The sequence below is a fragment of the Corvus kubaryi genome, unplaced genomic scaffold (genome assembly GCF_017639235.1).
Source record: "Corvus kubaryi isolate FWS band 111438036 unplaced genomic scaffold, C.kubaryi_AGA036_p1.0 37397, whole genome shotgun sequence".
NCBI lineage: Eukaryota > Metazoa > Chordata > Aves > Passeriformes > Corvidae > Corvus > Corvus kubaryi.
Window position 1 is genome coordinate 19,642,955 of NW_024581136.1, and position 12,577 is coordinate 19,655,531.

General features: G+C 44.2%; 1 protein-coding gene and 1 long non-coding RNA gene across 2 annotated transcripts; one reads left to right on the forward strand and one right to left on the reverse strand.

The window, feature by feature from the left end:
• Positions 1 to 1,028: 1,028 nt before the first annotated feature.
• On the reverse strand, positions 1,029 to 1,664 carry LOC121670951. Its single transcript, XR_006018344.1, has 2 exons — positions 1,552 to 1,664; positions 1,029 to 1,258 (listed from the first exon to the last, which is right to left on the reverse strand). It is a non-coding gene; the product is annotated as an uncharacterized LOC121670951 (long non-coding RNA).
• An 18-nt stretch (positions 1,665 to 1,682) lies between these two features.
• NMD3 (NMD3 ribosome export adaptor) lies at positions 1,683 to 9,455 on the forward strand. Its single transcript, XM_042041924.1, has 15 exons — positions 1,683 to 1,789; positions 1,894 to 2,028; positions 2,554 to 2,650; positions 3,151 to 3,231; positions 3,465 to 3,593; positions 4,091 to 4,181; positions 4,313 to 4,391; positions 4,690 to 4,786; positions 5,014 to 5,131; positions 5,656 to 5,801; positions 6,357 to 6,469; positions 7,110 to 7,182; positions 7,651 to 7,757; positions 8,056 to 8,126; positions 8,556 to 9,455. Exons 1-15 carry the CDS (start codon positions 1,746 to 1,748, stop codon positions 8,687 to 8,689), a joined length of 1,515 nt encoding a protein of 504 aa, XP_041897858.1. The 5' UTR covers positions 1,683 to 1,745; the 3' UTR covers positions 8,690 to 9,455.
• Positions 9,456 to 12,577: the final 3,122 nt, after the last annotated feature.

Sequence of the window (12,577 nt, forward strand, 5' to 3'; positions counted from 1 at the left end):
AGGCCCAGCCACCTGCAAACAAGCCTGAGAGCAAATCAATATTGAAACCTGGTTTTAAATAGTGTTAACTTTTTTTAATTTAACCTATATTTAAATGGTGTGCTTGCTGTCCTTTCCTATCACTCAGATCCTTTAAATGCTGTGAAAGAATATGGCAGTAGAGGCAGAAAAGTCCTATATAAAATCCATATAATATTCACTGAAAAACACATAAGAAATCAGTGCAAACTGATATTGTCTCACTAGGGGTGAGATTCAGGCTGCTTTGCTTTTTACCTTGTTTATTTTGTGCAAAGATATAAATTTCTTTATATCTTTGCACAATTTAAAACACACAAATTTTCCACGAAGCCAGAGGACAACCAGAGCCTGCAGAGGAAATACAGAGTACCTTGGTGACTACAAAGAACCCAGTTCTGATATTAACTGAGGCTGTGCCTTGAGCTGAGGTGGGGTTTGATATATTTGCACCAAAATTAGGTGGAAACACCTGCAGTTGAAAATAAATCTGCAATGGAAACTTTTCAAGCATTATCAGGAATTCTCCTCCCAGTGACTTCAAAGATGTGGCTTCCATAAAGGACAGGCTTTGTCCTACCCCTCTCCCAACGCTAGACTCTCCAAATGCCAGCCTGGAAGTGTTTTATTTCCTAAATCAAAGAAATCAAAGATAGAGTGATTCATCAGGGCTTGAAGTAAAAAATATATAACATCCACTGTGTAGCAGAGGTTCTGAAACAAAACTACAGTGCAGGGAAACTCAATTTTTTAAATTTTGCTTTTTCCTTTCATTGTTTTTAATAATGTGGTCCACAGTGAGTCTCCAGAGAGGTCTGCAAAGAAACTTAATTTCAAAGGAGCAGAAGTGAGGAACAGTGTGTGAACACAAGCAGCCCACCAAAGAAAAATGTGCCAAAGAATTAAAAACACGGCAGACAGCTTGACAGGCTGTGATTTTAAGTCCCTGAGTGAAAGAACTTTTCCTTTCCATCGGGATGTTACCACATTAAAAAGGGCCACACAGCGTGTTGATGCAATTCAGCTTTATTTTTCTCCAGCATAACCTGCAGGAAGCAAATGCTGATCCACAAACAAACCTTGCTATCACAGAATCACCGAATCACACAATGGTTTGGGTTGGAAACGACGTTAAAGGTCATTTAATTCTGACCCCTGCCACGGCGGTTCCTCTCTTCCAAAGGGCGGTTGTGATACATCACAAATGGAATATAAACCGAACGGGTTGTACCAGCTCCTCCTTGCAAATCAAAGTATCATTTAATTCTTAATTAATGAATTGTAACAGCGTAGGTCCCTCACGATTTTCGCCCGCCTCTCCACGGCTCCCTCACGGCCCTTTCCGGGCTCCCTCAGGGCTCCCTCATGGCTCCCTCACGGTTCCCGCCCGCTTTTCCATGGCGGCTCCACCACGGCCCCCTCACGGTTCCCCCATGGCTCCCTCACAGCTCCCGCCCGCCTCTCCATGGCCCCCTAACAGCCCTTTCCACGTTCCCTCACAGTTCCCCCACGATCCCCTCAGGGCTCCCTCACCGCTTCCCCCGCCTCTCCACGGCCCCTCACGACGCTTTCGGGGCTCGCTCACAATCCCCCCACAAGCCCTTCCCGCTCCGCGCCTGCCTCTCCGCGTCCCCCTCGCTCCGCCCTCCCACGGGCCGGACGGGGCTCGGCCCCGCCGTCTCCTCCCCTTCCTCTGGCGGCCGGAAAGCGCGGCGTGTTCCGTAGCCATGGAGTACCTGCCGGCCCCGGCGGCCCCGGCGCAGGGACACATGTGAGCGGTGGCGGCGGGACGGGGGTCCCCGAGGGCGGCGGGGCTGGGGGTGGCTGTGGCCGTGACCGTGACTCACTGTGCTTCCCTCTGTCCCTGTGCCCCAGCTTGTGCTGCCAGTGCGGCGTCCCCATCCCGCCCAACCCGGCCAACATGTGCGTGGGCTGCCTGCGGGCCCAGGTGGACATCACTGAGGGCATCCCCAAGCAGGGCACGGTGCACTTCTGCAAGCAGTGCGAGAGGTGAGGGGCCGCGAAATTGCTTGGGATGGCAGCAAAATGCTCTTGGAATGCAGCAGGCTCAGGGTTTAGGGGGGCAAAAGCGCACAAGTCTGGTGAAGAGCTGGGAAAGGGGCTCAGCCTGGAGAAAAGGAGGCTCGGGGGGAGCCTTGTGGCTCTGCACAAGTCCCTGACAGGAGGGGGCAGCCGGGGAAGGGTTAGTTTGGATATTGGGAAAACTTCTTCATGGAAAGGGTTGTCCAGCCCTGGCACAGCTGCTCAGGGCACTGGTGAAGTCCCCATCCCTGGAGGGATTTAAAAGTCCTGGGGATACGGCATTTGGGGATGTGGTTTAGTGGTGGCCTTGGCAGTGCTGAGGGAATGAACTCAGTCATCTTAGACACATTTCCATGATTTTCTATAATTCTAAAAGTTGTAGCTGCATTGCTGTTATTAAACTGAAATCTTGGGAAATAGCTGCTCATCTTCCGAGTAATTTAAGATGCTGACACGTCTTCCACGTGCTGTAAAATGCTCCCTGTATCCCAGGTATCTCCAGCCTCCAGGAACCTGGATCCAGTGTGCTTTGGAATCGAGAGAGCTCCTGGCTTTGTGTCTGAAGAAAATCAAAGCTTCCCTGAGCAAGGTGAGAAGCTTATCCTGTCAGGATTTCACAGCATGCTCACATTTGTTACTGTAGAGATGGGAGCTGAGCAGAATGAACTGAGGGAAGCTGATGTGTTTTTAATGTGCTTTAATTTTAGAATTTTCTTTTTGCACGTTTTAGGAATTATTTATGCAGTATTTGTTCTCACTGATTTATGATGATATGGAAAAGGGTTGCAGAGGTCTATATACAGACTAAATCAAATTCACATGTTTAAGTTGAATAAAGCATTGCTTAGGTTCAGAATGTTATTAGAGGAAAAGACCTGAGATTGATCACCTTCATTTTGCACCAATTAACCTCCATGTTCTAACTAAGCATTTTTAATTGGATTTGGGATATTATTACATATATTTTTAATTAGGATTATTCACTTCTTCACTTGTTTACTGAACCATAAGTTTGTGGACTGAATCATAAGTTTCTGTTTGTGGAGTTAGAGCTGGGTTTGCTGAGCTCTTGTCTTTTCCCACGGGCAGGTCCGGCTGATTGATGCAGGATTCATTTGGACAGAACCACATTCCAAGAGGCTCAAGCTCAAATTGACTGTTCAGAAAGAGGTAACTGGAGCCCAACATTCTCCCTGTGGCTTTTAAAAATCTTTCATGGCAAACAACAACAGGATTTTAAAATTATTATTATTATTATTAGATTTCATCCTGCCTCAGTTGTGTCATGAAAGTGCCGTTCATCAGAATGAAGAAAATTATTGTCTGTTCCAGTAAAGCTGGGAAGAGCCTGCTGTTATTTGTGACCCAAATCTAGCTGAAACCTTCATCACTTTGTTTTGCAGGTGATAAATGGGGCAGTTCTGCAGCAGGTGTTTGTGGTGGAATACGTTGTTCAGTCTCAGATGTGTGAAGACTGTCACAGGATTGAAGCCAAGGATTTCTGGAAAGCTGTGGTGCAAGTCAGGCAAAAGGTAGAGGCAAACTGAATTTTTATTTGAACAAGCAGGCAAAGAATTGGGTGGTTTTTCTGGATTTCTCAGACAAAAACGTACTCACACTTTGCCACAGGGATATGTTTGTGTTCAAGAGTGTTGGGATTTTTTTCTTACTCAGTTTAGAAAAACTTTCTGCTGTCCAGTATTAACATTCTTTAAAATGGTTCTGGCAGGAGGATCTTGTGTGGATAACTAAATACCCTCCTGTATTTTAAGGTAGTTTGGAAACAGTGAGACAAATATTTAAATCTTCTTTAAAGGAAATAGATCTCTCTAGCAACCAGTTACACAAAAATGAGAAATGGGAGCTTTAAATAAGTTGGTATAAGTAGAGCACTCTGAAATCTTTTTGTTTACTTGGGTGCTCCTTCTCCAGATGATCTCTTCATCTAAATGGTTATTCTTCAGAGATCCTGCTTTGCACTTGATGGTTCTTAAATAACCTTGATGCTTTTGTGTTTGTTTGGCTTTAGACTGTGCACAAGAAGACTTTTTACTATTTGGAGCAGCTGATTTTAAAGCACAGGCTCCATCAAAACACACTAAGGATCAAAGAAATCCATGGTGAGTGGGTGCCTTTGTTGGTCTGGAGGCAGAATAACCTGGATTTATTTAGCTGTGTAGAGAAAAGCTTGTGAATTATGTTTGATAAAAACCCACAGTGCTGGAAATGGATTTGTTTCCTTTCTTTTCAGACGGCCTGGATTTTTATTACTCTTCCAAGCAGCATGCCCAGAAGATGGTGGACTTCCTTCAGTGTACAGTTCCATCCAGGTACAGCACTCCTGTTTATTGCCTTGAGTACTCAGAAGATTTGGGGAAATGTCTTTTATCCTTCATTTTTAACTAATTTTGTAAGTGAAAATGTAAGGAACCTGTGTTTTAGTCAAAACAGACAAAATCCCTTCTACAAAAATCCCATGTTTTCCTTGTAGCCATGGTAAAATTTACCTCTATTACCACAATTTCCTTAATATTTGCATTTGTAACAGACACACTTTGTTCCAAGGATCTCCTGTTTCAACTGATGTCCCTCTTGTTTCCTGAGAACTCTTATTTTCTTGTTTTACAGATCCAAATCATCCCAACGTTTGATCTCCCATGATATTCACAGTAATGTCTACAACTACAAAAGCACTTTCTCTGTGGAAATTGTTCCCATATGCAAGGTAGCTTCCCTGTGCTTCATCTTCAGGGTGTTGTGGGAAGTGGGAAGAGTTGGGATGTGGAGAAGGAGGCCAGATTGTGGGGTTTGGGGGGTGGGGAGGGAAATGCAGGGGTTACTGGGGCTACAAAAATAAAAATACAAAGTTTAAAATTTTATTTCAGTCTTTTCTAAAGACTTGGTTAAAAATTCTTGAAATAGGAATGTAAATTATTTTGTGTTGGTTTGCAGGACAACGTTGTGTGTCTGTCCCCAAAGCTGGCACAGAGTCTGGGGAACATGAGCCAGATCTGTGTGTGCATCAGAGTGACCAGCACCATCCACCTCATCGACCCCAGAACTCTGCAGAGTAAGTCTGGGCTTTTTCTCAGCACCTGATCGTTCTGCTGGCACAATTATTGTTTGTTTGTTTCCACAAAATCTTGGATTTTTCGACCTTAATGTTGTTTAATGTACTGTACAGTTTAATGGTGAACTAAGACATAATTCTCCAAGCTTGATTTCCATAGGATCCCGGGCAAAGCAGGCAGGCTCAGTGCTGAGTCCTTGGATGTTTCCTGTCTCTGCTAAGCATTTACATGTGTCAGGTTTATTCCTCTAAAATTAGATGGCTTCTGGATTAAGTTTTTATCCACTTCCAGAAGTTCTGTGCTGGTGTGTGTGCGCTGGTGAGCTCGGCCAGCAGAATCCCTCTAAAAGGATGGACCCAGGGAATAATTCCTTTGAGTAAAGGCTGTCACAAATCTGCTGCTCTTATGGGTCATGTCCTAAAAAACTGTGATACAGTGATGAACCAAATGTGTCTGGCAGTTGCCTTTATTTTGGTTAATGGGGTTTTTTTCCTAAGAAATTCTCTCCCTGATCACTTTCCAGTTGCTGAAATTGATGGAAGCACCTACTGGCGTCACCCCTTCAACAGCCTGTTCCACCCCAAGCAGCTGGAGGAATTCATCATCATGGATATCAACAGGGTCCACGAGAAGAAAAAAGGTGCTGGGGCAGGGGCTCGATCAAACAAGGTGAGAATTTCTCTGTTTAATTCATATTTTGGGCCTTCTGCTCAGCCGAATTCATGATCTGGATCTGCCTGGCACAGTCAGACTGGGCTGTTCTGGATCTTGCCACTGGAAAAAGCTTTTCTTGGGACCCTGTGGACCATTTGGTTTGGAAATGGCACAGGCAGGATGTGAATTCCACTTCCAGAAATTCTTCTTGAAGAGTTTAAACTCTGCTTGTTACTGGTTATTGGAATATTTGATGTTAACTTTGCAGCTCTAATTGCTGAATTGGTTTTGTTGAAGTACAGAAGCATTGCTTTTTAATCAGAATTAATGAATCTTCTCAGTTAAAAGCTACAACAGGCATCTAGTCACAGAAACAGCCTTTGGAAATTCCTGGGAGTTGGCATTTTCCTTTCCTTCCTTCTGTAAAGATGAGAAATGAGGAGTAGCAAGGAATACATTGGATATTTGATGCAGCAACAGAAGTGTAATGACAAGTGGAGTTTAAATCAGTGCAGGTGTTGGGGTTAAGCTGGGTTTGGTTAAGGAATGTTTTCTTTTCCATTCCCAAAGCACACTCTGGCTGAAGCCTGGGTCAGGAAAACCTCGGAGCTGGACACGGATCACCAATACTTCTGCTGTACTCACCTGGGGCACATCCTGAATCCTGGGGACCTGGTCTTGGGGTCTGTTCTTCTTTTCTGAAACTCTGTTAAATGATTATTTAATGACTGAATTCATGTGTTATCAAGAAAGTGTTGAACTGTTGTGATTTCAAAATGAAAGCAGCAAAAGGGGTGGAATCATCCTGGGCCTAATCCAGGAAATCTCTTTTCTAGCAGGAGTTTTCATGTGAAAATTGTGAGAAATAAGAGAGCCAAGGCATTGCCTTCAGGGTGCAGCTTGGAATCACAATTTAGGGACAAATAGATGGGAAGGATTTTTAAAATACCAATTAATTATTTGTTTGCTAATGAATATCATACACAGTGAAAACAAATGTGAAGTTTTTGTAAGATTAGGTAAATTAGGTGATGCCTAAAAAGGCTTAAACGTGAATGCTGTGAGCCCAGCAGAACCTCAGTGGATGTTGCAATTTGGATTCCAGAGGGTGGGAAGTGCCAACAGAATAGGATTTGGGAACAACAGCTGCTCAGACTTATGAAAGCTGCACATTCATGTGGATTTTTATTTGTTTGCCTTCATCTGGAAATATTTATCTTCCTTAGGAGCTGCACCTTGCTCTGTGCTGCCCTTTAATACAAACATGATACACTGAGGAAATTTTATTCATAAAGCAGAATAAAACCCCTGTTTTTATTTTAGGTTTGACTTGGCCAACTGCAACTTAAATGATGAATTTGCCAACAAGATGAATCCCCAACATATTCCTGATGTGGTAAGAAAATCCCTTTCTCTGTACAGAGTTCTCTCCATTACCCAGGGCTAGGAGGGAATATGATTTTATAATGAGCAGTGTCTGAAGGAAGAGAGGATATCAACAGTGACATTTGAGGATCATCTGATTTTTAAGGATTATTTTCTTAAATATTTGAGTGATGATTACATAATACATTTATTGTTGGGGTTGTTTTCCAATTACCATGGTGAAATAACACATTTATTGTTGGTTTTGTTCCAATTACCAATCACTGTGTGGTTAAAAACTGTTTTATAACCCCGGCGTGTGCTTGTCTCTTCAGGAACATTTTCCAAGTGTTTGGAAACATTTTAACTGACAAATTCCCTACAAATTCAATGTAACACTGCTGAGTGCCAGTCCAGCTGATTTGAGATGCCCAAGTGTGGATTTGGGTGCTGATTTGGGATTCTGGGAGGTGGAAAAAGGGGCTGCTTTTTCCTGCAGGTGCTGATCAAGAAGAGCTACGACCGCAGCAAGCGGCAGCGCCGCAGGAACTGGAAGCTGAAGGAGCTGGAAAGGGACAGGGAAGCCACGGACACAGATGATGAAAGGTTCAGTATCTGCTGCCCTTTGCAGGGGTTTGTTCAATGACAAAGCTGCTCCAGCAGCAGCAGCTTCTAAATAACCTCCAACTGAGTGGAAAAAAGGAGAAAATTAGAGAGAAATGAGCACAGGGAAATTAAACGAGTTGGGAATTCATAGGTGTGGACAGAACAGCAGCAAGAATGAGTTGGAAGTGGGGGAGTGCTCTCAGGTCTGATGGGCTTTGTTTCTGTGATTTTACTTTGTTCCATAAATTTCCATGAATCCAAAGGAAAAGTGAGTAAATACATCCCACATCTTTCACAGACAATACCAGGACTTCCTGGAAGATCTGGAAGAGGATGAGACCATCAGGAAGAATGTCAACATTTACAGAAGTAAGGCCTTTTTAACTCCTTTGTTGGGTGTAATTAAATCATGTTTAAATCATGTGTGAGGGAAGATATTTTCACTGAAATTCTGTATTTGCATTCTCCAAACTACCCATGCCTGGAGAAAAGCTGTGAAGTATTTCACAGGTGTGTTTCACCTGAGGGGTTTTGTTTCCTTGCCTTTAACAGGAGAGAGAAAAAGAACTTTCCTCCTTCACCCAAATCTCTGCTGGATGAAGGATTTGATACAGAATTCACTTTTTTCCATGAGGGGACTGTTGGGTTTTTAGGAGGAATTTTTTGCTTGTTGGTTTTGTGGTTTGTTGGATGTTTTGGCATCGTTGGTTTGAATTTTTTCCCCATTTTCCCTTGGGGTTCCTCAGGTGCTTTGGGGTTTGTTTTCTGTGCTCAGCTGGTTTTTCTGTGTGTTTTTAGATGCAGATATTCCAGTGGAGAGTGACACAGATGATGATGGAGCTCCACGGATCAGCCTGGCTGAAATGCTGGAGGATCTCCACATTTCCCAGGACGCCACTGGAGGGGAGGGAGCAGAAATGCTGACAGAGTAAGGACAGTGCCTTCAATGCAATAAATATTCCCTTGGGGAGGACAAACTCCCCAAACCATCATTAACCACCACAAGGCCAGGAAAAGTGACTTAAGTCCCACTGCACCCCAAAATAATGGCCTGGAATTCATATTTTATGGATGATAGCGCAGAGAATCAGCAATTAAAGTTCAGTTTCTGGTGGAAGCATTGCAATAGGAATTCCACAAGTTCCTCCCATCCCTGAGGGATCTTTCCATGCAATTTCTGCACTGGAGAAAATAAGGAAGGATGTCCAGAGGGAAAGATTTTATTCCAGTTTGCTGGATTTTAGGTAGAGTCCCTACCTACTGTTACAGCTTTAATCTCTTACATGGGGAAGGTTTTCCCCATTTTTTTGGCACAATGGTTTGAAGCCTTTTATGATATTGGTGGATTATTCCATACATTCATATTTTGGGGAAGCTCAACACTGTAACTTCTGTTCCCTTATACACAAAAAAACTTCCCTGGAAAGCTCTTGATCAGAAAGATTGGAAAATGCTGTGGAGTGTGATCAATATTGTACTATATCCCATGCCTGTATCAGTGGATTAAAAGCACCATGCACAGCAATTAATTAATAAATCAGCTATAAACGATGAAAAACCTGTTCAGATATTTTGATCCATCATTTTTTAGTTGACTTTAAAATCAAATTTCAGTCTGCAAGCCCAAAGAGGACAGAATAATAAACTCCCTGTTGGTGGTAGGTGAAGGGGCAGTAATAAAGGCTGGGTTTAAACTGTGCTGTTTTGATCAATCCTTTTCCTCCCTGTTTTCCTTCATGGAGTCTCCCAGGAATGTTGGATATTTGCTGTGTTGTCTCATCCTCTTTGTCTGTGGAGAGCTCCCTCTTCCTTTCCCCCTTTCCATGCTCTGCTGCCAGCCTGGAAAAGCTTTCATGGATCTTTCAGCAGCAGTTTTGTCTGGGAAGATCTTGTGCTGCTGGGCAAACAAGCCATGAATCCAAGGGTTGCTTGGTTTTGTGGGATTTGTTTGGCTGGAGCAGCTCTCCAGAACCAAAGCTGGGTCTCTTTGTAGCTGCTCAAGTTCCCAGTGTCCCTTTGGGAGCTCAAAGAGGTTTAGGGAGTATCCAGCAAATTTATTATTTGCCAATATTCTCACTGGCACTGGATAAGGGATTTAACAAAAGGCATTAATTCTCATGGATAACAGCTGCTACATGCCCTGCAGCTCTTCCTGAAAATCTCTGACTTGACCCAAAAAAAGATCCTTTTATACAACAGAAATTGTTCAGGATTTTAAGTCAGAGCTGCTTAATGATGCATTTCCACCCAGATCCTGATGAATTTTGATTTGGAAAAGTCACGGGAAAAGCTGTGCAGAACTTTGGAATTGAGTTTTGCTCAGGGGAAAATGGTGAAAGAAAATGTGCTGTGTAGGTCAGACCATGCAGCACAAAAGCTGGATACACTGGATACCTGAGGGGAAAAATACCCAGAAAAGGAGGAGGATTGGGGGGTGCAAACACTCAGTTTTTCATTTCTTTTCTAGACAAAAGTCGTGTATGTTGATGGTGAAAAGCTTAAGGTGATGACTTCACCTTTCACTGCTTTAAGAATCTGTGAGTGGATGGCCTGATGTAACTACAGGGGTCCCAAGTGCAGGTCAGGTGGGAACTGCTGAGTTGAAATATTTATAGGAAAACACTTCTAACCTCAGGCCAGGTGCCTGGCCTTGGCTGCACTCCAGGCCAGCTCCTGGGCCAATTTTGGGAGCTTCCAAGCTAAGGAATTGAGGCACTGCTCCAGTGGGGACTTCCAACAAAATCAGTGTTAGTTCAGTCTCTCACTCTTGGAAGTAGCTTAAATATGGGGAATTCCAGAGGAATGTTGTGTCAGGAAGTTTTCCATTAAAAAGTTAGACAAGGGTACAGGTTCCTTCCGTTGGGTTTTTGGGATTTGGCATCATTTCACTGGATGCCACTGGGAAGAGCCTGACTCCATTTCCATCCTGTCTCCCATCAGGGATTGATAGAGATGGATACAATTCCATCTCTTCCCCATTCTCCTGCAGGAGCATCCCTAGAAAAATCAGGATGTGCCTGTGCTGAATGTGAGAGTCCACCTGATGTCACTGTTCCTGCATGGCCCCAAGAGCTGCTCCAAGGGAAAGGTGGCTAAAAACTCAGGAAAAACTCTTTATGCCCATGCAGTTCTTAATATTTAAATTCAAAATAACACCAAGCTAAAGAAAAACAAGGCAAGAACTGCTTTGAACTTGGTGTTGAAGGATTTAATGCCAACAAGCTGCTCCTTCTGCAGGAGATTGATCTCCACTCAGGGCCATTTATTTCAGCTGCACCTCCCAGAGCAGGTAAAAGGAGTGAGGTTTCAGAAGGATTTGGGAATGTTTCCTGTAGCTCATTCCAGGACATAATCATGGAACAAAGAATCTTGTTGCTGTCAGAATCTGCATTTCCTCCTAAATACAGGATGGGAAGGTGGTTAAGACAAGTCAGAAAGAGGAAACGAAGTTTAGAACTTGCCAGGGTTTCAGTTCCATGACAAAACTGAAGCCTGATGGTAAAGCAAGAAACTGAAGGGATTTTGTGCAACTTGAATATTCAGCTTTCTAAAATGAAACCATTGTGGATGATACAAATCCCCAACAAGGACTGAAAGCCAATTTTAAACTCACCTGGTCTCAGTGAGAAACTCCTGAAGCTGTGAAATATTTGGTGGGGTGTGCGCACCCTGCTGAGACTTTGTGCTCTGGGGATGGTGATTAACCCTTGGAGCTCTTCCTCAATTCCTGCCTTTTTGTAGGGCAGGGCTGAGATGGAAAGGCTGCAATTCTGAGCCCATAACTGCTGCAATGAATTCCTGCAAAGGGATGAGAGCTTGGCAGAGTTAATCCAGCAGGAATGCAGGGGAAGAGAAAACCCTTGGAGTCCTTTGGAGTCCTGGGCTTGGCTTAGACTTTTCCTTAGAAGGTGAATGATCTCAGTGACAATAATCCAGAGTTTTAGGAGGCTGGAATCATGCCTTTCCCACTCTAACAAGGTCAGCCTGATTTGAAATGCTTTGTGAAATGTGGGGATTCACAGCTGCTCTAGGGTTTTTCCAAGCTGGATTTGACTTTTCCAAAGCACTTCCCATAGTATGGACATAAAGCTTCCAGAGGTGTCCCTGACAGGTGGGATGCAGTAAGAAACCTCCACGATGTGTAATTCCAGAATCCCTGAGGTTGGAAAAGCCCTCCAGGATCATCCAATCCAAGCGGTGCCTGATCCCCATCTTGTCCCCAGCCCAGAGCCCTTCCTTGGACAGTTCCAGGGATGGGAACTCCAAATCCCCCTGGGCAGCCTCTTCCAACCCTTTCCATGGGGAAATTCCTGCTGATGTCCACCCTGAGCCTGCCCTGGCCCAGCCTGAGGCCGTTCCCTCTCCTCCTGTCCCTGTTCCCTGCGAGCAGAGCCCGACCCCCCCGGCTGCCCCCTCCTGTCAGGGACTTGTGCAGAGCCACAAGGTCCCCCCTGAGCCTCCTTTGCTCCAGGAAATTCCCTAGACTCTGCCAGGATCCCAGATTATTTCATCTCAAAACTAAATTCTTTTAATGTAGATTTAGAATTTTTTAAAATAATTTTGCAACAATTGCCTGCACTTTATTTACACCCGAAGCCAGCACAGCTCTGCTTTAGCTGGATGCTCCAGCTGCTCCCTGAGGTGGATCACACCTCTCCTGGGGGGGTTTTTGTGTGGTGATTCCAAAGGGATTGGAGCAGGGGCAGAAATCAAACATTCCTTGAGTGCTCCAGCACCCCCAGACTGACATACCCTGAGAGAGGAGCTCTGGCAGGAGGAAGAGGTGGAAAAGAAGAGGCAGAGCCTTGGCCCCCTCAGGA

Bases quoted from the DNA above. Each gene is read 5' to 3' on its own strand.
- NMD3 (XM_042041924.1), top strand. From the start codon at position 1,746: ATGGAGTACCTGCCGGCCCCGGCGGCCCCGGCGCAGGGACACAT. The intron at 5,802-6,356 runs GTGAGAATTTCT...CCATTCCCAAAG, and splicing joins CAGGGGCTCGATCAAACAAG to CACACTCTGGCTGAAGCCTG. The intron at 7,758-8,055 runs GTTCAGTATCTG...CATCTTTCACAG, and splicing joins ACGGACACAGATGATGAAAG to ACAATACCAGGACTTCCTGG.